Source organism: Bufo bufo, chromosome 4, assembly GCF_905171765.1.
Source record: "Bufo bufo chromosome 4, aBufBuf1.1, whole genome shotgun sequence".
Classification (NCBI taxonomy): domain Eukaryota; kingdom Metazoa; phylum Chordata; class Amphibia; order Anura; family Bufonidae; genus Bufo; species Bufo bufo.
Window position 1 is genome coordinate 182241790 of NC_053392.1, and position 25361 is coordinate 182267150.

Here is a 25361-nt window from a genome sequence, read left to right on the forward strand (position 1 = left end):
GGTCCGCAGAAAATCACGAAAAACTGAACAACAGACACGGAATAAAACAACGGTCGTGTGAATGAGGCCTTAATCACAGCAATTCTGGCAGTTAAGACATGGGGAGTTCTCCTCGCTTCTGTTTTGGGGACATTTTGTCTACTTCTTGTTACGAATGTCACACCTAATACATATTCAGGGATTTGAGAGTATTCGTTTGACATTATTAATGTGGCCCATTGTGTGTTTTTTTTTTTTCCTATAGGGTCTTCTTCATTGAAAAATTTCAATTTTCACCTGTTCAAGCAGGAGCCATAAACAGGTATGCCTTTACTTACATAGAGGGGGTATGTGCAGAATGGAAATGGTAGCGTTGAGCATTGGCAACTTATCAGATAACCTTAACAGATTTGGTTTGATTTTAACCAATTTCACACGAGCGTATCCAGGAGATACGCTCGGTGTGACGACTGTATTTCCCGAACTGAACACTGGTCCTCTGATGTGAACTCGCAGTATCCTGATGATTTATGACACTGTGTGTTCCTGCCTGACCACAGTCTTCTGTAATCACATATGGGGGGGAATTTATCATAAGGGGAATATTTGAAGTCCGTTTTGCTTGAGTAGTTTATGCCACATTTATCAAATGTCACTGGTTGTTTGATAAATTTTGCTTGTCCTTAAACTTAACACTTCTGTCTACAGAAGCTACTCCACTTTTCCTACTCCATCCTCCTGCTGGAGTGAGGTTGCGACTTATTTGCGACTTTTAAAAAAAGTGGCAATGATAAATCTGGAGTGAAACTCATTAACATAGCTAACCACACCCACTTTCCCACCGATATTCCAAAACTGGAGTGAGTGGTGTAAAAATACAAAAAGTCGCATGTTGCACATTTTTGCGCAAGCACTTAAAAATGTTGCACAACAGAGTGCAAAAAAAGTCGCAAAAGACCTATTTTGCGACTTTTTAATGCCAGAATTCTGGAGTGAAGATATGATAAATCAGGACCATAATGTCTGGAGTACAGTTCAGTAGACCTGCAGTCAGGGAGGAACACACAGCATCATAAATCATTAAGGTACTTTGAGTTGAGTCAGAGGAGCTGTGCTCAGTCCACAATACAGCGGTCACACGGAGCGTGTTTCCTGGGCCGAATAGGCTCGTGTGAAATTGGCCTTTCACTAGTTTTACGTTCTTAATGTTCTTCCCTTTTTCTTACTAACTTTTAGTGTGGTTTATATCATCTCTGCACCGCTCTCGCCTGTATTTGGTTTCATGGTTGACCGAGTTGGGAAGAATATTATCTGGGTTATGTGTGCTGTGGTGACTACTCTTGCTGCTCATCTCATGCTGGCCTTTACTTTGTGGAATCCCTGGATCGCTATGGTAAGTATGGATTATAGTTGTTGTGTGTTGTTGTTTTTTTTTTTTTTTAGCTAAAAACACCTGCCAATTTTTTTATTTTATTGCAGTGTACTTCAGGTGTTGCCTTTTTTGGGGTGTTTTACCATAAAATTCCCTATAGGCCAAAACAGATGTCTGAAAAAAAGCAGTAACATTTTGTGTAACAAAAATAATTCACTCCCCACTTAAAAAATCTCTTGTAAAAACTCATAAAAATAAAGGAGTATTCCCATCACAGACATCGGGGGCATATTGCTAGGATATGCCCCCATTGTCTGATAGGTGCGGGTCCCACCTCTGGGACCCACACATCGTAAACGCAGCCGAAAACAAAGCCAAAATGGTGGCCAACAGTGCAGGGCCACCACCAAGCGTTCCGAATAGGGATTGACTGATATAGATTTTTTTTTTTAGAGCCGTTACCAATAAGCTGTGAACTTTCAGGCCTATAGCCGATAATTTATATCGATATTCTGTGCATTTTCATTTTTGAAAAAAAATATTTCCTACACAAATCTGCTGAAAATGAACATGTTTATTGTTAACGGTTAGCTTTTTTTTTTTTGTAAATCTTTCTTTTTCATTTATACTTAATATTTTGGTGTTTGTGTTTTTTTTTTTTGTTTTGTTTTACTAACTTTTAGCCCCCTTAGGGGCTAGAGCCCTTGTCCTATTCACCCTGATAGATCTCTATTAGGATGAATAGGACTTCACACTCTCCATGCTTCTCTGTGCTTTGTGCACACAGCATCAGGGATGTTACCGTGGCAGCCAGGGCTTCAGTAGCGTCCTGGCTGCCATGGTAACCGATCGGAGCCCCAGGATTACACTGCTGGTGCTCCGATCAGAAGCTGCCACTGCCACCAATGAGGAGGATAGGACCCTGTGGCCACTGCCACCAATGATTAATACAGGGGAACTTGGGTGGGGGGGCGCACTGCGCCACCAATGTCTTCAATACTGGGGTTGGGGGGGGGGTGCACTGTGCCACCAATGAAGATAACTCGCCCATTAATTCAAATACAGGAGGCGGGAGCTGGCTGCAGAATCATATAGCCGCAGCCGACCTCTATGAGCGGTAGCAGTTAACCCCTCAGGTGCGGCAGGGGTTAACTGCCTCGGATGGAAGCTACTTGTCATAGAGGTCGGGTGCGGCTTTATGATTCTGCAGCCAGCTCCCGCCTCCTGTTGAATTTGAATGAATGAGTGAGTTAACATCATTGGTAGCGCAGTGACCACAGCCCATCCCCTCCTCTTCTCCTCTCTCCTTACATTGGTGGCAGCAGCGGCACACGGGGGATGAAGACACTGCTTCCTTCTCCCCTGTGCTGTAGAGGGAACACAGATCGAGCTGACAGCAGCGCGATCCATGTTCCCGATTTATCGGTATATCGGCAAAATAGATGCCGATACCAATAACTTTAAAAAACCAGAATATCGGCCGATAATGGCCCGCCGAAAAAAGCCGATCAACGCGATTGGCTATTTTCGGAATCCTCATAGAAATTAATGGCAGCGCACCGCTCTTGCGCAGCCACCGCTTCAATTCACTCTGCTATTTTTGGCGGTCCCATAGAAATGAATGGAGGGCAGCCACACATGCATGATGGGCCCTCCTTCACTTTGCCAGCTGCTTCCTTGTGATATGTCCTCATTGTCTGAGATGGGAAAACCCCTTTAAGAACAAGTCAGGCAAGTTGGCCGCCTCCATAATCGTGTTCAGGAAATAAAATTATAAACAAATCTGTAATTAAAAACAGGTTAGTAAAAAAGGAGATGGGTTACTATCTGGTTTTAACTGGCAGATACAATTTTATAAGACACATTTCCTTCAATGACTATCTATGACCAAATCGTTTGAGAAAGAAACTGTTGGCTAGTGAAAATTTAAATCTTTAACTTTAATTAAAAATAAAATCACCAGTGGAAAAAGACCTTATCTGAGGGCATGCGGTGCATGTAAATAACTCCACACCTCTGGGAACCGCTCCGATCTGAAGAATTGAACATGGAGAATGTGCTGCAGAATGCCCAGGTTATGGGGCTTCAACCCTAGCAGAGTATGCAGGCCTGAGTGAAATGATAGAGCTGGGCATTTGTAGCCATCTCTCCATTCTCTGCAGTGCGCGACAGTGTCCCGTTCTTGAGCTATGAGGTGGGACCCACACCTATCTGACATTTATGGGAAATCCTGTGGATATGCCATGAATATCGGATGGGGCAACAAAACCGAGTACCTACTACAGCTGGAATAGGCCTATAGAAATAATGTCCAAGTTGTTACAGAAAATAAATCTAAATGATCCTCCGTTCCTCCAACCACTGTCGGATACTTTTTCTCGATAGCAAGTCCCTTAGGTGTCTTATCTTGCTACCCTACTGTCTCTCTACCCTTGGGAATTGGCAACTTATCAGATAACCTCAACAGATTGGTTTGATTTTAACCAATTTCACACGAGCATATCCAGGAGATACGCTCGGTGTGACGACTGTATTTCCCGAACTGAACACTGGTCCTCTGATGTGAACTCGCAGTATCCTGAAGATTTATGACACTGTGTGTTCCTGCCTGACCACAGTCTTCTGTAATCACATTTGGGGGAATTTATCGTAAGGGGAATATTTGAAGTCAGTTTTGCTTGAGTAGTTTATGCCACATTTATCAAATGCCACTGGTTGTTTGATACATTTGGCTTGTCCTTAAACTTAACACTTCTGTCTACAGAAGCTACTCCACTTTTCCTACTCCATCCTCCTGCTGGAGTGAGGTTGCGACTTATTTGCGACTTTTTAAAAAAGTGGCAATGATAAATCTGGAGTGAAACTCATTAACATAGCTAACCACACCCACTTTCCCACCAATATTCCAAAACTGGAGCGAGTGGTGTAAAAATACAAAAAGTCGCATGTTGCACATTTTTGCGCAAGCACTTAAAAATGTTGCACAATCGAGTTAAAAAAATTTTGAGACTTTTTGATGCCAGAATTCTGGAGTGAAGATATGATAAATCAGGGCCATAATGTCTGGAGTACAGTTCAGTAGACCTGCAGTCAGGGAGGAACACACAGCATCATAAACCATTAAGGTACTTTGAGTTCGGTCAGAGGAGCTGTGCTCAGTCTACAATACAGCGGTCACACTTCTGTCAGCATACAGTGAATGGAAGGGGCGAATCCTTTCCTGACAGACAGATGCAGGACCTGCAGTGTGCGCTCGGCACCATCAGCTCTATGGCCACACCAATGGGCGCGCATGTGGAGCGCATTTATATTTAGTATGTTGTTGAACCTAAAATAAAATGAAGGTTTGTTCCCTGACTGCTTAAAGGGAACCTGTCACCGGGATTTTGGGTATAGAGCTGAGGACAGGGGTTGCTAGATGGCCGCTAGCACATCCGCAATACCCAGTCCCCATAGCTCTGTGTGCTTTTATTGTGTATAAAAACGATTTGACACATATGCAAATTAACCTGAGATGAGTCAGAGATTGAAAATATGACTCTTCTCTGGTCACATAAGTAAGATATGACTCTTTTATGTAAATTTGCATATGTATCAAATCGTTTTTTTTACACAATAAAAGCACACAGAGCTATGGGGACTGGGTATTGCGGATGTGCTAGCGGACATCTAGCAACCCATGTCCTCAGCTCTATGCACAAAATCCCGGTGACAGGTTCCCTTTAAGGCTATGTTCACTCCACGGAATGTCATACAGGTTTCCCCATGAAATCCACATACAATCCACACCCCCTGCCTCGGAATGACTGTTACACAACCCCATTCACATGCATAGGTAAATCTTTCCAGCGTTTTTTATCCGCCACTGAAATAAGTGATAGATCACTTACATCAGGTGGAAAATGCAAGGATTATTCCCATTAAATTACAAGAGGGGCCAATCACAGTAGAAATCAGAAGGTCAGCATTGAATTTCTGTCGGTGTCATCAGTGTACCCTTGGTAACTTTTTAGATCTTTTTATATATTTTATTTTTTATTATAAAGTAAACTATGAGCCAGAAAACACTGGGCCTCATTTCTCAAAACCATGCAATAGACAAAATATATACGGTAAGTTGCCTTAAGCAACAAGACCAATCTTTCTTTCAATTTAGATGTATAGTGTATAGTAAAATTTGCAATATCAAGGTTAAATGGTTTGGAGGAGAGGAAGCACATTACAATCCATTTCTTTTCAGTTATAAAGTTCATACATTATGGATTCTGCATTGATAAAATCTGTGCCTGCTGCTATAACCCAGCCTGCCACAAGAGGCTGCAAGATGCCCTTAAAGGGCTTCTGTCACTCCACTAAACTCATATTATTATTTTTTGTCTCCTTAAAATCCTTATGCTGCGATTTCTCAATATATAGGGCTATTACTCAGTTTGGTTCAGTAGTTATATAAAAAAACTGACTTTTATAATATGCAAATTACCTCTCTAGTAGCAGGTAGGGCGGCTACTGCTAGCAGCCGCATCCATCCTCAGTGAGCCTGCGCCGGGCGTCATCGGCGCAGGCGCACTGAGAATGGAGCAGCCGAGCGAGCGTCCTCCACTCAGTGCGCCTGCACCAACTGAAGACCGGCGCGAGATTTAAAACGCAGACAGGGCCAGCAGAGAATGAGCGCGTCCGCTGGCCCTGTCAATCAACATGAGGAGGGGGCGTCATTATGAATGGAGGATGCGGCTGCTAGCAGCAGGTAGCCGCCCTACCTGCTACTAGAGAGGTAATTTGCATATTATAAGGGCTCATTCAGACGGCCGTATGCTGTCCGCAAAAATACTGAATGCTATCCGTTTTTTTGCGGATCCGCAAAAAAACGGATCTGCAAAAAAACGGATAGCATTCAGTATTTTTGCAGACCCATAGACTTCAATGGCGCCATGTCCTGATTTTCACGGACAAGTATAGGACATGTTTCATTTTTTTTGCGGATCCGCAAAAAAACGGATAGCATTCAGTATTTTTGCGGACAGCATACGGCCGTCTGAATGAGCCCTAAAAGTCAGTTTTTTTATATAACTACTGAACCAAACTGAGTAATAGCCCTATATATTGAGAAATCGCAGCATAAGGATTTTAAGGAGACAAAAAATAATATGAGTTTAGTGGAGTGACAGAAGCCCTTTAATAAATGGCTATTGTCTGCGGAGATATATATATACAGGGAGTGCAGAATTATTAGGCAAGTTGTATTTTTGAGGATTAATTTTATTATTGAACAACAACCATGTTCTCAATGAACCCAAAAAACTCATTAATATCAAAGCTGAATATTTTTGGAAGTAGTTTTTAGTTTGTTTTTAGTTTTAGCTATTTTAGGGGGATATCTGTGTGTGCAGGTGACTATTACTGTGCATAATTATTAGGCAACTTAACAAAAAACAAATATATACCCATTTCAATTATTTATTTTTACCAGTGAAACCAATATAACATCTCAACATTCACAAATATACATTTCTGACATTCAAAAACAAAACAAAAACAAATCAGTGACCAATATAGCCACCTTTCTTTGCAAGGACACTCAAAAGCCTGCCATCCATGGATTCTGTCAGTGTTTTGATCTGTTCACCATCAACATTGCGTGCAGCAGCAGCCACAGCCTCCCAGACACTGTTCAGAGAGGTGTACTGTTTTCCCTCCTTGTAAATCTCACATTTGATGATGGACCACAGGTTCTCAATGGGGTTCAGATCAGGTGAACAAGGAGGCCATGTCATTAGATTTTCTTCTTTTATACCCTTTCTTGCCAGCCACGCTGTGGAGTACTTGGACGCGTGTGATGGAGCATTGTCCTGCATGAAAATCATGTTTTTCTTGAAGGATGCAGACTTCTTCCTGTACCACTGCTTGAAGAAGGTGTCTTCCAGAAACTGGCAGTAGGACTGGGAGTTGAGCTTGACTCCATCCTCAACCCGAAAAGGCCCCACAAGCTCATCTTTGATGATACCAGCCCAAACCAGTACTCCACCTCCACCTTGCTGGCGTCTGAGTCGGACTGGAGCTCTCTGCCCTTTACCAATCCAGCCACGGGCCCATCCATCTGGCCCATCAAGACTCACTCTCTCATTTCATCAGTCCATAAAACCTTAGAAAAATCAGTCTTGAGATATTTCTTGGCCCAGTCTTGACGTTTCAGCTTGTGTGTCTTGTTCAGTGGTGGTCGTCTTTCAGCCTTTCTTACCTTGGCCATGTCTCTGAGTATTGCACACCTTGTGCTTTTGGGCACTCCAGTGTGATGTTGCAGCTCTGAAATATGGCCAAACTGGTGGCAAGTGGCATCTTGGCAGCTGCACGCTTGACTTTTCTCAGTTCATGGGCAGTTATTTTGCGCCTTGGTTTTTCCACATGCTTCTTGCGACCCTGTTGACTATTTTGAATGAAACGCTTGATTGTTCGATGATCACGCTTCAGAAGCTTTGCAATTTTAAGAGTGCTGCATCCCTCTGCAAGATATCTCACTATTTTTGACTTTTCTGAGCCTGTCAAGTCCTTCTTTTGACCCATTTTGCCAAAGGAAAGGAAGTTGCCTAATAATTATGCACACCTAATATAGGGTGTTGATGTCATTAGACCACACCCCTTCTCATTACAGAGATGCACATCACCTAATATGCTTAATAGGTAGTAGGCTTTCGAGCCTATACAGCTTGGAGTAAGACAACATGCATAAAGAGGATGATGTGGTCAAAATACTCATTTGCCTGATAATTCTGCACGCAGTGTATATATATATATATATATATATATATATATATATATATATATATATATATATATATATATATATATACACATACATACATACATACATACACTTGTCTCTTTAGTTATGTTGCTTGTCTTTATTCCACAGAGCTTCTTAGGTGTCTCCTATTCTCTCCTGGCTTGTGCGCTGTGGCCTATGGTTGCGTTTGTGGTCCCTGAGCATCAGCTAGGCACTGCATATGGATTGTAAGTTGAATTTCTGCCAGTAGATAACTGCAGGGCTTTCAGATGGAAGTAGTGAACGTTTAATGTGTTCTGATATTAGATGTGTGCTTTTTCTTCCCCTTGCAGTATGCAGTCCATCCAGAACCTGGGTCTTGCTATTATTGCCATTGCTGCTGGTGTCATATTGGATTCTCGAGGATATCTGTTTTTAGAAGTCTTCTTCAGTGCTTGCATCTGCAGTAAGGATTTTATTCAATCTATTGCATCATTTTATCAGACAAGTCCCCTTGTACCTGCAAATTTAGGCTTTAAAGGGTCACTGAGTTTTTATAAAACCTTTGCTTTGAGACACATCAAAAATTTGATCCCCGGGGGTCTGAGTCCTAAGACCCCCACCGATCTTTAGGAGAGAGGGGATGGAATTGAGACGGACCCTTAAACTTTATATGGAGTCCATCTCATCTCTCCTTCTACAGTAAGGAGAGACAACGTGATATGATAGCTTTACTGTCCTTGTTTTAGTGATCAGTGGGGGTCTTGGCACTCAGACCCCCACTAATCAAAACTTTTCATGTGTCTCAATCACATATCAAAAGTTTTATGAAAACTCAATGACTTTTTAAGTATGGCTAAATACAATCTTCCACTTTCCTGCCAAAAGGCAGCTAATGCTTCCCTCTGTGTCACAGGCAGACATGGACAGCTAAAGTATCAGTTAAAGAGGTTGTGCCAAAATTGTAAGTTCTCTTATCAGTGGGGGTCTGAGTGGACCCTCGGACGAATGAAATGTTAGGTTGAGCCTGTGCACTGCTGCTGCATTCACTCTCTATGGCACTGCCATAAATAGCAAAGTGCTTTACTCGAATATCTTCGGCAAGTGCAACTCTATTCATGCAGGGGACTGGGCTCTGAGCGATCGGACCCCCACAGATCAGATACTTATCCCCTATACTGTCCTGCTTTGGAACTTGAAATTTCAGGTATTCAGTGACAATAAAGGGGTTTTGTCACTTTATCAAATAGCATTTATTATGTAAAGAAAGTTACTACAAGCCATTTACCAGTGTATTGTTGTTATCCGATTTGCTTCCTTTGCTGGCTGGATTTACTTTCCCATCACATTATACACTGCTCGTTTTCCATGGTTACGACCACCCTGAAGTCGTGGTCGTGCTCGCACACTATGATTAAAGGCACCAGCCTATGTGCACTCCCACGGTCTCAGCCACCAGAGAGGCTGGCACTTTTTCCTATAGTGTGAACGCACGAGCACCACTGATGGATTGCAGGGTGGTCGTAACCATGGAAATGAGCAGTGTATAATGTGATGGAAAAATGGATCCAGCCAGCAAAGGAGGTAATATGGAGAATCACAGTACATTAGTGCCTTGTATTAACCTTCTCTACGTGATAAATGCCACTTGCTGAAGTGACAAAACCCCTTTAAGCTCTACATTAGTTAATGACTACTGACTAAAAACTGGTTACAATAAACCTAAACATGGGCATTCTGCCCACTGAAGGTATGTACTATGACAAGTAATAACCTATTGTGCCACCCATTAGGAACAGGGAGAAAATAAAGTGTTGTACTTCACTCTTTACCGTCCTGTCATTGAGGTTTTTTGGTTCGGCAGATGATTATTGATGTAACAGTTTCTGTTTTTTTTTTTCATGATTTTTCCCTTTTTCTTTTTGCAGTGGCCATTATAGCTGTTGTCATGTTGTATTTTGTAAACCACCTTAGAGGTAAGTAGACTTCATATCTATCCAAGAAAAATATTCTGTTTGTAGGTGACTTTCCAACCAGAAAGGACAAAAATGTTCCCTTAAGGGTCCATTCACACGTCCGTTGAATGGGTCCGGATCCGTTCTGCAATTATGCGTAACAGGTGCGGACCCATTCATTTTCAATGGGGTCGGAAAAGATGCGGACAGCACACTGTGCTGTCCGCATCCGCATTTCCGGTGCGCGGCCCCGAACTTCCGGTCCGCAGCTCCGGAAAAAAATAGAACATGTCCTATTCTTGTCCGCAGCTGCAGACAAGACTAGACATTTCTATTGGGGTGCCGGCCATGTGAATGGGCCCTAACTGTATTCCTTTGGTCTTTTTTGTTTTATGACTGCTATATAAAGGCAGGTTGGCAGAAGCCTAGGGTCATTTTAACCCCCCCTTCCCCTCCAAGTGCTGCATGCCTTCTTCATTGGCATTTATGTGCCATTTTGCATACCACAGCCATTTTGCATACCACATTGAAAGTCACATTTTCGCCTATGACGGCACCCTTGGAGAGACCGCCTCCTCCTCCAAACAGGAACCAGAACCGCCTTTTAAAAGAGGGCTCCTCCCCTCTATCTCCAGTTCTGTTTCCTGTCCTAAGGCAGGAGAAAATCGGAACCGCCGTATGGAGTTGTTCTAGAGCTGCGGGGGCCCTGGAAATTGATGCGGTGAGGAGGGTTACCCAGGGCTGCGTAAGTCTCCATGGGGAGCCGCTGTTAAAGTCTAGGCTCCAGTCTCTGTCCCTCACCTTCCGCTCCCCTTCCTGGAGCCTGGGGAGTTTTGACCTCTCTGGGGTTCCTACGAACCTCTGCGGGCGTGTTCGCAAGTTCTGCCGCCGGCCCGCGTGTACATCTACTTCCGGTTTCAAGCGGTCGTAGGAAGCCGTCGCTGCGGACCGGAAGGGGAGGGAGCCGGCAGTGCGCACCCAGGAGAAAAATCCCAGCCAGCTGACTGCCATGCCGACTGAAGAGCTGGCAGTTTCCCATTCTGGCTGATTGTGCTGTGTGAAAGAATAGAGCAGGTTCAGCTGAGACCAACCACCAATGATACATCGGTACCAGGGTGGGGTAAGAGGGGTCATTCCCCAGCAGATTTTATTTTTATTATTGCTCATGGTGTCATGTTTGTTTGTGCCTAGGTGTCTAAGGAGTCTTCCAGGAAGACCTCCAGAGCTAAAGGAAGGGGGTGTGCTGTCTGTAAAAAGAAGCTACCCTCTGCGTGGGCTAAACCACTTTGTCAAGGATCTGTCAGCAAGTTAATGGATCTTTGATGAGCAGCATTAAGCAGATGATCCAGGATGAGGTCAGAGAGTCGGTTAGCGGATTGATTAAATGCCGCCCCGGTACTTCTGATGCTGCATCTAAAAATTCCCCCTCCAGTGACAGCGATATCCTTTCTGGTTTGGTGCAAGAAGGAGAGTGTTTGTTTGTCAACTGACGATTCTTCTGAGGAGGAGGCCGAAGTACCGCTGTTTCATGCTGAGAACACCAACTCCCTAGTCAAGGCGGTTAGAGCTACTATGGGGTTGGATGATCAAAGACCTCAGCAATCGGTGCAAGACTCTGTTTGAGGGCCTAGGTCCTAGGAAGAGGAAAATGTTTGATATGCATAAGAACATTCAGTCGCCAGAGAATGGAAAAGACGTGATAGGAAGTTTTTCGTGCCTTCCTCTGTTAAACGGAAATATCAGTTTGATGAAGAAGTCTCTGCTCCCTGGGATAGGGCTCCAAAAATAGATGCTCCTGTGGCTGAGATTTCCAGGAAAAATGCACTCCCCTTTGAAGATATGGGTTCCCTTAAGGACCCAATGGACAGAAGGGCAGAGGTTTATTTAAAAATTGGGAGGCCTCTGCAGCAGCTTTTAAACCCGCTATTGCTTCTACATCTGTTGCTAGGTCCTTAAAGGTGTGGATGGGGGAGTTATAGGCCCACATTAAAGGAGGTACCCCTAGGGAACAGTTGCTTACCTCCTTCCCCATTATAAACAATGATCTAGATTTTTTGGGGCTTTCACAGGCTCAGAGAGTGTTCACGAAGATTGTTTCAGAAATGATGGCCCATGTGAGGGAGAAAGAGAGTCATTATGCCTTACCTGGACGACTTTTTCTGTCTGTCAGATCAGGCTCTTCAGAGACAGATTGCCTGGTTGGGGGTAGTTCTATAAAAAGCTAGGTTGGGAGATAAATCTAGAAAAGTCCAGTTTACATCCAAGCCAGAGGTGCAGCTTCCTAGGGATGATTTTAGACTCCAGATCCCACAAGTGTCTGTTATCCCTTCAGAAGGCCTTAGTAATCAAGTTCAGGGTCCAGCGGATTCACTCGCGCCCGTCTGTCGCCCTAAGAGAAGCCATGTCTGTGTTGGGTCTCATGCCTGCTGCGATTCCCGGGGTAGAATGGGCCCAATATCATTAAGGAATTCTAAAGCTTCAGATTCTACAGGAATAGGACAAATGTATTCTCTCTCTGGAATCGGAAATCTCTGTCACCTCGGACTCTGAGCTCCTTGAGGCGGTGGATGGATGGATTTAGAGAATCTACAAAGAGGAGTCCCGTGGATCAGAGAAGCGGTTCTTCCTTTAACGACGGATGCGAGTCCATCTGGTTGGGGAGCCCATGTGGAGTCCCTTCTGTTGCAGAGAAGCTGGGACAGCAGAGCTTTATGCCAGTCTCACAATTTCAGGGAGTTAAATGCGATCAGGTTAGCCCTGGTACAGAGTCTTCCCGTTATCAGGGGCAGAAATGTAAAGATCTACTCGGAAGGTTACTCAGCCTTGGAGGGCTTCCTCTCGTCTACTACTTTTATTTCAGGGAGCTAGGAAGGGTTCTGCTGCCTCTTCTCAGACTATTGCTAGGTGGATCAGGCAGACAATTTCCTTAGCTTACTCTTCTAAGGGAGTAGTTCCGCCCTTGGTGTTTGGGGATCACTCTACAAGATCCGTCTCCACATCATGACAGCACCCGGTTAATTCCCATCCCTCCCCCAAAAAAATACAAAACTTATATATACATAGATTGAGGATGATATTATTTGAGATGTTTTCTTAGTTCTTGAGAAAGGACTGGAGGTAGAGGGCAGGACCCCTCTTTTAAAAGGCAGTTCTGGTTCCTGTTTCCTGTCCGGAGGAGGAGGTGGTCTCTCCAGGGTTGCTGTCATAGGCTCAAATATAAATGATTACCGGTAATTGTAATCCAATATTTTTTTTCATTCAGTACAGCAGTGCGGTTCCCATGGTGTAATTTATTAATGAGAGGCGATATCTACCAAGTTACTACTTCTTGTGAATTGCTATCGGGTTTAAGTTCTCAAACATCGTTTTCGTTCTAGGTGGAGATCTTAATCTGTCTTCATGGGAAAGGGAAAAACTACAGAAACAAGCTGATATCGAGTAAGTACAGGCAGAATAATCACTTGTATGTTTAATACAGTATAAATTTACAGAGACCTCCAAAGTTAGGACAGCCACTCTTAATAGATCCTCCCCCTTCATCCACATTATGTAATATTCTGATACTCAATTGGTCTTTATAAAAAATATGGAGCCCTTTTTTCTGTACATAGCTGAGATGCTTCAGTAGCAGCCGCTGGATTTTCTCTTTTCCGTCACTTGGGGAGCTGACGGGCTCCTTATCTCTGCTCTCTGACATTACAAACACTCATTATCAGTTTTTACCTTACTGATAAGAAGGGTTTATGACCTCTTAGTAGTTCAGAGATGGGGTTTATTAGATGACTGGCACAAAGTGAAAGTACCAGTCACACAGTTAGAAAAAACTATTAACCCTTTGTGACAGTACGGCTCAATATTTTTTTTAATAAAGGCCAATTGAAAAAAAAGATTTTTAGCAAAAAATGAGTAAAATGCAATAATAATACATTGCCTCCAAAGGTATACATAGCCTTTAAACCTTATTGAGACACCACAGTTCTCACCTTGATTGAAGAAAGGTACAAGTTTCATAAGAATTGGACTTGGTAGCTTCCCAAAATTGAACAACTCTTTAATGTTTTGTGTGCTTGTCTGTCCTTTTGCTGCTTAATGCTGCATCTTCTAATGATTCATGTTGCTTTATGTGCTTCTAACCTAGTTGCCACTGCTTATCTGCTATTAGGGTAAGTCACAACACAAAATAACAGAAAGGGCCATACTTATGGACATCAAGTATGGAGTCCGCACCAACAATCTTTGGTAATTGCACGTGTCTAAACATGGCCTTAGGGTGTGTTCAGACACTGCACATTTCAGACACTGCACAAACTCCATGCATATTTAATGGTAAAATCTTTTCAATTCATTCTGATGTAAAAACCTGGAGGATTTTCACTACATGTGATTAGCGCCTGCCTGTACCAGGATTTTGAAAATTTACAATGGAAAAAAATTGCACTAGATGTTTCCTTATGGGGCTAGTTTCGTAAAAAAAAAAAAATATATATATATATATATAAATGTATTTATTTTTTCCAGATAAGTATGTTTAAAATAAAGTTAGTGATTTCTATGCTGTCCAAATGGCTACAGAGTTGGTTGTTGAAGCTGAAACTGCAAAATATTGGTAGTGGTTTCTGCTCCACTGTGGTCTAGTGCTAATGTACTCAACCTTTAACATGGGGAGTACACTGTATAATATGCATTTAAATGTAATCATTGAAAACTACTCCCAGCGTACTGTAAATTAACTACCTGGCCTCCTGCCGTTGTTCAGAACCAGAGTTAGGGCATCATAACTCAGTTTCTGATGAACCACAGGAGATCCAAGTGTGACATCCTAAATACAGGTGCAAAAAAAGCACCTGTGTTACTTCTGTCCTAAACCAGGATTAGTTCTGCAGAAGTCCCATCTAGCTTAGAAGATGATTGAATTTGGTACTTTTTCAGAATTTCATGGTTTTGGATCAGGGCTTAGCCTGGATCCATGAAAACACTGGGACAGATTGATTAATTCTGTCTAAAATGTGAATAGTGTAAGCTTAGACAGGCAGTCTAAAGATAAGCCACATTTATCACATTGGTTCATGCTGGATGACAAGTTTGGTGCAGGGCTAGACAGTTTTTTTTTTTTTTTTTTGTCTACCTATAGGTTGGCTTTACATTGTGATGATTTTTATTTTTTGCCAAAATTGTGATGCAGTAATGGCACAAAATGTCCATCTTAGGATACGCTCTGTGCCAAGTCACACCCACTCATCACGGTGGGTAATTCTTTTTTGTTATTTACATCATAAATGTCTGAAGCCAGAATTCAGGCACAGCCACGGTAGTAAATATAGGCCAGTGTTTATTTTTATTTTTTGTTTTGGATTATATAGTTTAGAATGCTTTTAGAAGTATGTTGAAACCCAGCCTCAGACCTTCTGAATGTGCTATGGCCTCTTATAGCGAAGTTACTGTGAAGCCTGCCTATGGCTGAGATTCATCCATAGACTGCAATGGTAAATCATTGCAATCCATGGGAGAAGAGATCAGATGATAGAATGTTAGTCATATTGAATGGGTCTGGATCCATCTGCAGCAGCTACACAGATGGTGCCCGTGCATTCTGGACCACAAATTTTAGTCCCCAATGCACGGAATGGCCAGACAATGACCGTGTGCATGAAGCCTAAGGGAAAGGATGTCACACTCGCATTTGACACTGTACCACATAAAAGGTTAGTATATAAAATGAGAATGCTCGGACTGGGAGAAAACGTCTGTAAGTGGGTAAGTAACTGGCTCAATGATAGAAAACAGAGGGTGGTTATTAACGGTACATACTCAGATTGGGTCACTGTCACTAGTGGAGTACCTCAGGGGTCAGTCTTGGGCTCTATTCTCTTCAATATATTTATTAATGATCTTGTAGAAGGCTTGCATAGTAAAATATCAATTTTCTCAGATGACACTAAACTGTGTAAAGTAATTTACACTGATGAGGACAGTATACTACTACAGAGCGATCTGGATAGACTGGAGGCTTGGGCAGATAAGTGGCAGATGAGGTTTAACACTGACAAATGTAAAGTTATGCACATGGGAAGGAATAATGCAAGTCACCCGTACATACTAAATGGTAAAACACCGAGTAACACTGACATGGAAAAGGATCTAGGAATTTTAATAAACAGCAAACTAAGCTGCAAAAAACAGTGTCAGGCAGCTGCTGCCAAGGCCAATAAGATAATGGGTTGCATCAAAAGGGGCATAGATGCCCGTGATGAGAACATATTCCTACTACTTTACAAATCACTAGTCAGACCACACATGGAGTACTGTGTACAGTTCTGGGCTCCTGTGAACAAGGCAGACATAGCAGAGCTGGAGAAGGTCCAGAGGAGGGCAACTAAAGTAATAACTGGAATGGGGCAACTACAGTACCCTGAAAGATTATCAAAATTAGGGTTATTCACTTTAGAAAAAAGATGACTGAGGGGAGATCTAATTACTATGTATAAATATATCAGGGGTCAGTACAGAGATCTATCCCATCATCTATTTATCCTCAGGACTGTGACGAGGGGACATCCTCTGCGTCTGGAGGAAAGAAGGTTTGTACACAAACATAGAAGAGGATTCTTTACGGTAAGAGCAGTGAGACTATGGAACTCTCTGCCTGAGGAGGTGGTGATGGTGAGTACAATAAAGGAATTCAAGAGGGGCCTGGATGTATTTCTGGAGTGTAATAATATTACAGGCTATAGCTACTAGAGAGGGGTTGTTGATCCAGGGAGATATTCTGATTGCCTGATTGGAGTCGGGAATGGATTTTTTATTCCCCTAAAGTGAGGAAAATTGGCTTCTACCTCACAGTTTTTTTTTTTTGCCTTCCTCTGGATCAACTTGCAGGATGACAGGCCGAACTGGATGGACAAATGTCTTTTTTCGGCCTTATGTACTATGTTACTATGTTACAGCAGTACAGTGCTGGGAGAAGGGAGACACCCTGCTTACGAGTGAAATGCATCCAGCTATGCAGCTGAAACAAGGAATACTATGGCTGAAAAAAACATTAGGGAAGCCCAAACATAACTGTACCTTCACAATTATGACTGTACAATGAAGCACAGCCATTGTGCAAAGTTTTTTTTTGAAAACTCAGGTACAATTTAAAGCAATCTAGCAGTCCACTGCCAATTGTCAGGCAAGATCCATGCCTAGTAACTGGAATACAGAAGACAGCAGAGAGAAAGTGGGGGGATGTTAGAGCTAGGTGAGATCTTGAGTTTGAAAAAAGAACAGCTTCTACTCTGCTTCTGAACATCACAGGAGCCTCTGGCCTTTCTGTAACTGTGATTTATCTCTCATTATCTGTTCTGTGAGCTTCAGAGCTGAAAACCTAGTGAAAAGTAAGGGAAAGGATGTCACAGCAGTGCAGTGCTGGGAGAAGGGAGACACCCCCTCCTGAGTGAAATGCATCTAGCTATGCAGCTGAAATAAGGAATACTGTGGCTGAAAAAAACATTAGGGAAGCCCAAACATAACTGTTCCTTCACAGTTATGACTGTACAAAGATGCACAGCCATTGTGCAAAGTTTTTTGAAAACTCAGGTACGCTTTAAAGCAATCCAGCAGGCTGTTCTAACAGAGGAACAGCCTGCCAGAGTTCTCTGGATCCGGTATAGCCTGATAGTGGTGCATGCCTGCCAGACCCCATCGACTATAATGTTATCTGCAGGGGATCTGGCCGCACCCTGGCATTTATGCTGGGATTTGACTGGACAAATATCTCTGCGAGCAACAGTGTTTGTCTGGCCGACTCCTGATCGGTTCTCTGCAGGAACAACCAGCTGGATTGCATCAGTCTGCGCCAAAATTACAAGCCATCTAGTGTGGGCCAAATGTATCATATATACCAATGTCAGTATTCACTCCATAAAGAAGGATTCACGGCAAAATAGAAATCTACTGAGAAATGTAGCTGTGATTGATAGTGGCATTAGGACCATCACATTTATTGGTAGAAAGGGGGTAAATATAGGCGATTGTTATAAGCCTACCCCAGACAGGCAAAAACTCATGAAAAATGGCACGCTGTAAGGGAAATTGCGATTTGCCATGAGTGTCTGAGATGGGAATATCTATTTTAGGTTTTCGTAACTTAAATTTCTGTGTTCTTCAGTTGTGGAGTCACTGAGGATCACAGTAGTGTACTAGTCATTAATCCTGCAGCTTCAGAATGCTTTGCCAGTCTGACAAGCTAATCATATTTAATCCACGCTGTGCATTTACGTGCTTTGCTTGCTTGCTCGCTCGCACTTTCTTGTATGCTTTGTATATTGGGTGTGACTTTACTAAATGTCTTACAATACCAGCAGTACTCTGGGATGGTTGCCTTTTTCTAATCTGGTGGCAGTGGGTATCACACAAGCAGTATGTACCTGGTTTGAAGGTTTGTCTGGTTTGCTTAATCCTCTTTTGGATTGTGGCTGCTCCTGTAACAATCTATTTGTGGGAGCTCCATGACAAGTGGTTGGAGAACCACTTTATTACTTGTTTTCCTGTTGATCAGGTTGATCCCACAAACTGTGACTGTCTGGTGACTGCCCAGAGCACTGTTGGGCCATGTTCAGATGACACATTACAATGCTGGTGTGACAGATGGATCCTGTTTCCATTAACTTCCATTAGCGATTATGTTCACATTACATTTTTCCTAAGCTTGTCAATAGCTTCTCATGAATTAATTGTTATATGGATGCAGTTGTAGTCTATGAGTGATCGATGCCACCGTTGGGCTGTTTTCACACTCTGTATGTTTAACGTATGCAACAGGAAAGCTCTCGCCGCATACGTTAAATGGATGCATAAGCCCCCATTATTCTGCCAAAAGCGTTACTTGGCTTTTGTTGGGCAGGTATTTTTACTGCATGGAATGGCACAGCAGCCGCTGCACTATTTCATACAGAGCTATCCAGTACGGTATACTGTATTTAAGCATGGTCGCTTATGGGGGACAGATACCATTATATGGCATGTGCTTAATGTATGCACCAGGGGTTTCCATCAGGTAATCTTCAGACCCTGTAAGCTCAGTGTGAAAGGAGCCTAAAGTTCCCCATACACATTTTCGTTGAGAATGGCGCATTTGGCTGACAGTTTGTGTGTAGGGAACTTCCAACTATCAGATGATTTCGGAGGAGAGAAGGATCGGGCAAGTTGAATATTTTCCCTCTATCCTTATGTTCTCCCATGAGATAAGCCACCGCCAAAGGTGTCTTACTGTAGTCTCCCCATTGAATACACATACATACTCAGCTGAGCCGAACGTTTGTGTGTATGAGAAAGTCAGGAGAGATGGCTGAATCTGTATGGCAACCTTAAGGCTCCATTCACACGTCCGCAATGTGTTTTGCGGCTACACGGATCCGCAAAACACGGAAAGCGGCAATGTGCGTTCCGCATTTTGCGGACATAATAGAATATGCCTGTTCTTGTCTGCAATTGCGGACAAGAATAGGACATGTTCTATTTTTTTGCGGAAACGGAAGCACGGATGCGGAAGTGCGGATCCGCAAATGTGGATGCGGACAGCACATTCCGTCCCCATAGAGAATGAATGGGTCCGCACCCTTTCCGCAAAATTGCGGAAAGGATGCGGACCCATTTTGCGGACGTGTGAATGGAGCCTAAACAGGTATTCCCATCTGAGACAATGGGGACAGGTCGTTGGGCGACCGAATAGAAATGAATGGAGAACGGTTGTGCATGCAGAGTGCACCCTCCACCACTTTCGGGGCTCAGTTCTCGGTGTGGGTGCGGGTGCCAGAGGTGGTGCCCACACCTATCAGACAATGGGGACATATCGCTAGGACTGAGATGGGAACACCCCTTTTAAGGCATTCTTTTCATTCATTCATCACCCATAGGTTATAAAGGCAGCCATTTGACTGATATGTCTAAAGAAGCTCATGACATACGTTTGATTCCTGTGACAGATGCCGTATAGTTTCAGAAAAATTCACCTTTTCCTGGTGCAAGGAACCATAACAACCGGCATAAGAGAGTCATCTTCTTTTATTTTCTCAGTTGTAAATACATCAATAAAATAATATAGTATACAATTGCAAATAAAAAATAAAGATGGGAGACCACGCGTTTCGGGGATCATCAGGTCAAGGTTGTATAGTGACACCCATAGACTACCGTGTTGAACAAATATATATACGTTTAACATCATGCACGTTGTGGTATGGAATAGCACAGTTGACTATGCTATTTCATGCTCTCTTTTACTGACCATGGGTAGAGCAGTTCTAAATGGTACACGCTCCAGGACTGTTTGTTTCTGGTGTTCAGTGTATTTCCATACAATATGTCATTGGTTCTGTAATCCAGCGTTGCACTTTGTTCTCATTTTAATGTAACATTTTATAATAATCTTTTGCAGAAAAGAAACTGAATAGCAAAATGTCATCTTCCTGTATGCTGAAAGCGGTCAGCAAGCTGTCAACTGGAAGAGCCTTAGTGTCTTCTGAGCTTGCTGCAGATAGTCAAATCAACATTACTATACCCTAACCACCTTCTAGGATGCCAGTGCTAATGAAGGCATTCTTATAGGCGGTAATGGTTGTCATGGACTGTTTACACACTTACTGGTTACGTGGCATAGCCACGTGGCACTTGGTACTCAGTATGGTTTGATCTCATCATTCTTGTTTTAATTGTTTAACGAGGCTTATGTCCTTAACATGAGGCACTTCATCTTGTAAGGAATCTAATTTCTCTCTCTTTAGCACTTTGTGTCTAGCTGCATGGTACTGTTTACGGTAGTATTTCCTGACATGCATGGAACCAGTTCCAGTAATGAGGATTTTATGATAATGATTCCCAGGCTATTGGGTCTGCCGTAGGGATGTAAATCCGCTGCTGACTGACTTGTACAATATGGAAATCCTATAGAGACTACATGTTATCTGTGCTCCACTGCAATCTTCATAAGACTGTAATTGGAAATTCCTTAAACATCCACTCCCTATGTGTTCCTGCACTTTAAATCTGGCCCGTCGCCTCCTCCATGTCTGTCTTAGTAACCACGTGTATTCCTCATGTAATAACAATTCTGGAGCATCTTTTCTTACGACTCTATTTTGTGCTCCTGCAAGAAGTTTGTGAATGAATTGCCTACCAATAAAGGTAGGTCCAGCTGGGTGTTACTATTAGGGAGTGTGTCCCTGCACAGTCTTACACTGACACCACTGATTGGATAGTGCAGGGAGGGACACACCCCATTGAACCTTGATTGTAAACTGTTGGCAATTCACTTATAAACTTCTAGTTGGAATAATAGAAGAATTACCCAATCTTGTTATATGGAAAGATGCCCAAGATTTAGCGTTACATAGGGAGTGCATGTAGTTACTAAAACAGACCTGTCAGGAGAAGAGACAGGTCCTCTTTAAGTTTAAATTGTTTTATATGTACAAAAATATGTTTAAATCCACAGTTCAGTCACTTTGTATATTATATGATAGCTGAATAGTTAGAAAGTCACACTTGAAATCCCTTCTTCTGTACACTAGCAGACAGAGTGGGAAGGCATAGCTAGTGACCAAAGCCCACCAGCGTCTGCAGGCCCACTCCGTTCTGAAGTGACCAGCTGGAAGAGGAGAGGCTAGGTGAGTATTGTTATCTTTTGATAAACATTTTTTAAGCACTATGAACCCGGTATGTGAAATAGTTTACATCTGGATGTGTGGGGGAGGGGGGAAAGCCAGCATCCATGGTCATGTTGCATTACCCTATGTTTGGCCAGTTAAACGGATAGAAAGGGTCAATGATCTTTTTATTTTGCAAATAAGTCCAGTGAGCAAATATTGGTCTAACTGGGTCTCCATATTTTAGTTATATTTCACAAGTAAATTATGCTTCTGAGTCGTCCTGTATTATGGCAGGGCAGATCCAAAGGTCCAGGTAACTGGGGTGCCCATACATTACTTCTGGCACATCTTTTGGCTATGGAGTTCATACTGGCGTGCCAATAAGCTCCTGGTCTGACTGGTTCCTGAATATCTGTTTGTTCATCTCTGCCCTGTGGGTTGGTTCACTTCAGCTCTGTCATTGGCGGTTTTTGAAGAACGCAAATCCGTTGATAACAGTGTAAATAGTGGCTAACCAAACCAGACAACTCCTTGCCTTTATTGGTGTGAATTAAGAAAATCCGTAACCTAACCAATTTAATATTCTTTTTAAACACACAAACTATTAGCAATTTGTTTGGAGTTTTCTGCACTTTTAGTGACTGTCTTCCTGCAATGGTTGACATTTTTAACTCCCATTGTCAGTGTGTATGAAACTGCAGATATATATTAGAGAATTGCATAAGCAACAATGCCTTAAAGCGTCACTGAGCTTTCATCAAACTTTATATTAACCACTGTTACAGGGTGTGTACTTGAGGAATAATACTATATATTTCTGGCCATTATATCACTTTTATCTGACATTTTATAGCCGTTTTCCTCTGTGCATGCTGAATATCTAGATTGCAGTTCTCCCTGACATAGGGGGTAGATCTCCCATCCACTGCACAGAAAGTAGAGGAGAATCTCCTTCCTGATCTTCTGTTACTCACTTAGAAGCATCCACAGGATAAGGGCAGACATTACAGAGAAGTACTTACCTGTGTGGTTGTGAATAAAGCACTTGTGCTGACCTATAACCTTTCTATGTAGCTGAGCGGTCTGTGTCTCCTCAGCTCCTGCTCATCCTCTGTCCTCCCCTCTCCATAGACTTAAATTGACAGATTAATTAATGGAGTAGATAGGCACACTTCATCTGGAATAACCCAGAGACCTCAATATTCTCAAATTATTTATTAGATATTCAATGTTGTAGATATGCACTTTCCGTTTAGAATGAGGGTTCTTCAAGAACATTAATCATATCTCAAATACACATTTATTAAAAATATATAAAATAGTATATATAAAACCCAAAAAGACATTTTATATATACTATTTTATATATTTTTAATAAATATGTATGTATTTGAGATATGATTAAAGTTCTTGAAGAAATTCTAAATGGAGAGTGCATATCTACAACATTGAATATCTAATAAATAATTTGAGAATATTGAGGTCTCTGGGTTATTCCAGGTGAAGTGTGCCTATCTCCCCAATTAATTAATTTATTATATTGTGACGGGGTGAAGTCATTTAGATAGAGCACCTTATCCAGAGTAATCAGAGGGGCAGCCGCTATTTTATATATATTGCACTTAAATAGACATATGTAATATGATCCTCCTGCAGAAATGATCTGTCCTAGATGGGAATAAAGTACTTTGCGAAAGTGAAAAGCAATTGGCATGGAGGGGCTGGTAGACAGCTGATAACAGGAGAACTAGACATTTCTCATTGATTAAACATATTACAGAGTTTCTTGTGGTCCCTTGTACAATTGATGTATGCAAAATTGTGTGAAAAGTTATTCACCATTTAATGTATTATTAGCCAAGAGGCGATCCTATAATGTCACATTGTAGCGTAATATTAAAATTTCCCCTAGTTGCTCTTTCATACTTTTAGCACTGTATAGATTGTTATTAAAGGGGTTGGCCCACCATCCTAGACAATGGGGCATATCGCTAGGATATCGATATCGCATCTCTGGGACCCTCAAAAATAGCAGAGTGCTGCTTTGGCTATTTCCGTCGGCCCCATAGAAATGAATAAGAGCGGTGGCCGCGCAAGCGCGGTGCGCTCCCATTCACTTGTATGGGGAATCCCAGGTCCTCCACCCACCGCTGCTCTCCCCGCTCCCTTCTTACTTGTTTTATGTCCTGCATGTAAATAGCCATTTCAAATATGGACAGACTTCTAACTATACCAGTATCATATCAGATATGACATATCTAGGAATCTTGGGACAGTCGGGTAGTTCAGTGTGTCTGACCATTGCTGCAGTGGAGCATGCAGTCATCTTGTTACCTTTGGCCATCCGAAAAATTGTTTCTTTTGTTACATGATTTATTTCCCCATATTCCTCTGTAGCTTATTGCCATTCTTGTCCTTCGTTATCATTTATTTTATTTTTTTATGCTTCTTATTTTTATTTAATGCTTAATGTTGCACACTGCTTAAAGGTTTGAGGTACGTAGAATACGGTATATAGTTGATGTGCGGTCCTGAATAGATGTTGGCAGCAGGAGTAACTGAAAAGTGACGTGCGCTCATTTTAAAGGGAACATGTGGGAAGATTCACGCTGCTCTAACCACAGGAAATACTGAGCGGCTCCCATAGTACAAACAGCTCTGAGACACTGCAGTATTTCATAGGGGAGGGATTTATCAATTTTGGCGCTATTTTCACCACAACTAACTTTTATAGCGGGGGATAAAAGTGGAGACCAAATTCATAAAATGTGGTACAGAGCATAATAAATGAGACATCGTGCAGATTTGCATCATTTTAATTGAAATTGCAACATTTTCACTCCAGTTTATGGAAAAGGGCAGGAAGTACTGAATATGGCCTTTTCATCAGGAATCTTGAGACTTTTAACAAAAAGTAGACTTTCGCCCATAGCATGTGACTTTTCCTGAGTTTACGCTCGTCTGGGGTATGCTTACAACATCTATAGTTGCGCCTTTTCTCTGATAACACATTTACAAATGTGACAGTCCCGAGGTCTTTGTCCGGCCGCCTCTCGGCATATTTGCCATGCTGCGGCCGGATCTACGCCACTCCACATTATAGTTAATGGGGGCGGACTTCCAGCAGCACACGTGTGCACTCTGTAGTACGGAACCAGCAAGCTGTTCCCCGGAAAAGATAAACGCCAGTGTGAAACTAGCCTTACGCCACCTTATTAGCCATGCCCAATTTTTTCAGTAGATTTCAATTTTGGAGTGGATATTAACGTAGGCATGTGATAAATTTGGCACAATTTTGTTTACATGTAATTTTGGTGCATTTAGCGTTGCCTTTTTTGCGCAGATTTATTGATAAATCTTCCCCATAGTTTTAAAAGGAGCTCAGTGCAGGGGGAAGTTTACACTGGGCAGCTCACCTCCAACACTACCCCCCCCCCCTGCACACAATCCATTATCCTTGTCCATTTTGCGGTCCGGAAATCTCAGATCTGCAAAATACAGACGCGGTCCATGTGCATCTGGCAATTTTTGCTGGACCCGCTGTAAAAAACAAAAACAAAACTTGTCTGCAAAACAGACAAGAATAGAATAGGCTCTATAATTTGTGGCCCGGCCGCATAGGACCCATATAAATGAATGGGTCCATGTGTGATCTGTTAAAAAAAATAAAA

General features: G+C 42.4%; 1 protein-coding gene and 1 long non-coding RNA gene across 3 annotated transcripts in view; one reads left to right on the forward strand and one right to left on the reverse strand.

Annotated features, from left to right (window-relative positions):
- The window catches only part of MFSD1 (major facilitator superfamily domain containing 1), a 53100-nt gene that overhangs the window by 21944 nt on the left and 5795 nt on the right, over positions 1–25361 (forward strand). The window contains exons 10-16 of one of the 2 annotated variants that reach the window (XM_040428157.1): positions 245–301; positions 1216–1372; positions 8259–8356; positions 8462–8574; positions 10037–10084; positions 13441–13501; positions 20481–25144. In XM_040428157.1, the coding sequence (XP_040284091.1) occupies positions 245–301; positions 1216–1372; positions 8259–8356; positions 8462–8574; positions 10037–10084; positions 13441–13501; positions 20481–20496 (550 nt within the window). In that variant the 3' untranslated portion in view covers positions 20497–25144. Of the gene's footprint in view, positions 1–244; positions 302–1215; positions 1373–8258; positions 8357–8461; positions 8575–10036; positions 10085–13440; positions 13502–20480; positions 25145–25361 lie in introns of those variants that run through there. The other variant, XM_040428156.1, reaches the window with a different exon arrangement.
- LOC120997844 lies at positions 17643–19755 on the reverse strand. Its single transcript, XR_005778235.1, has 2 exons — positions 19726–19755; positions 17643–19416 (listed from the first exon to the last, which is right to left on the reverse strand). It is a non-coding gene; the product is annotated as an uncharacterized LOC120997844 (long non-coding RNA).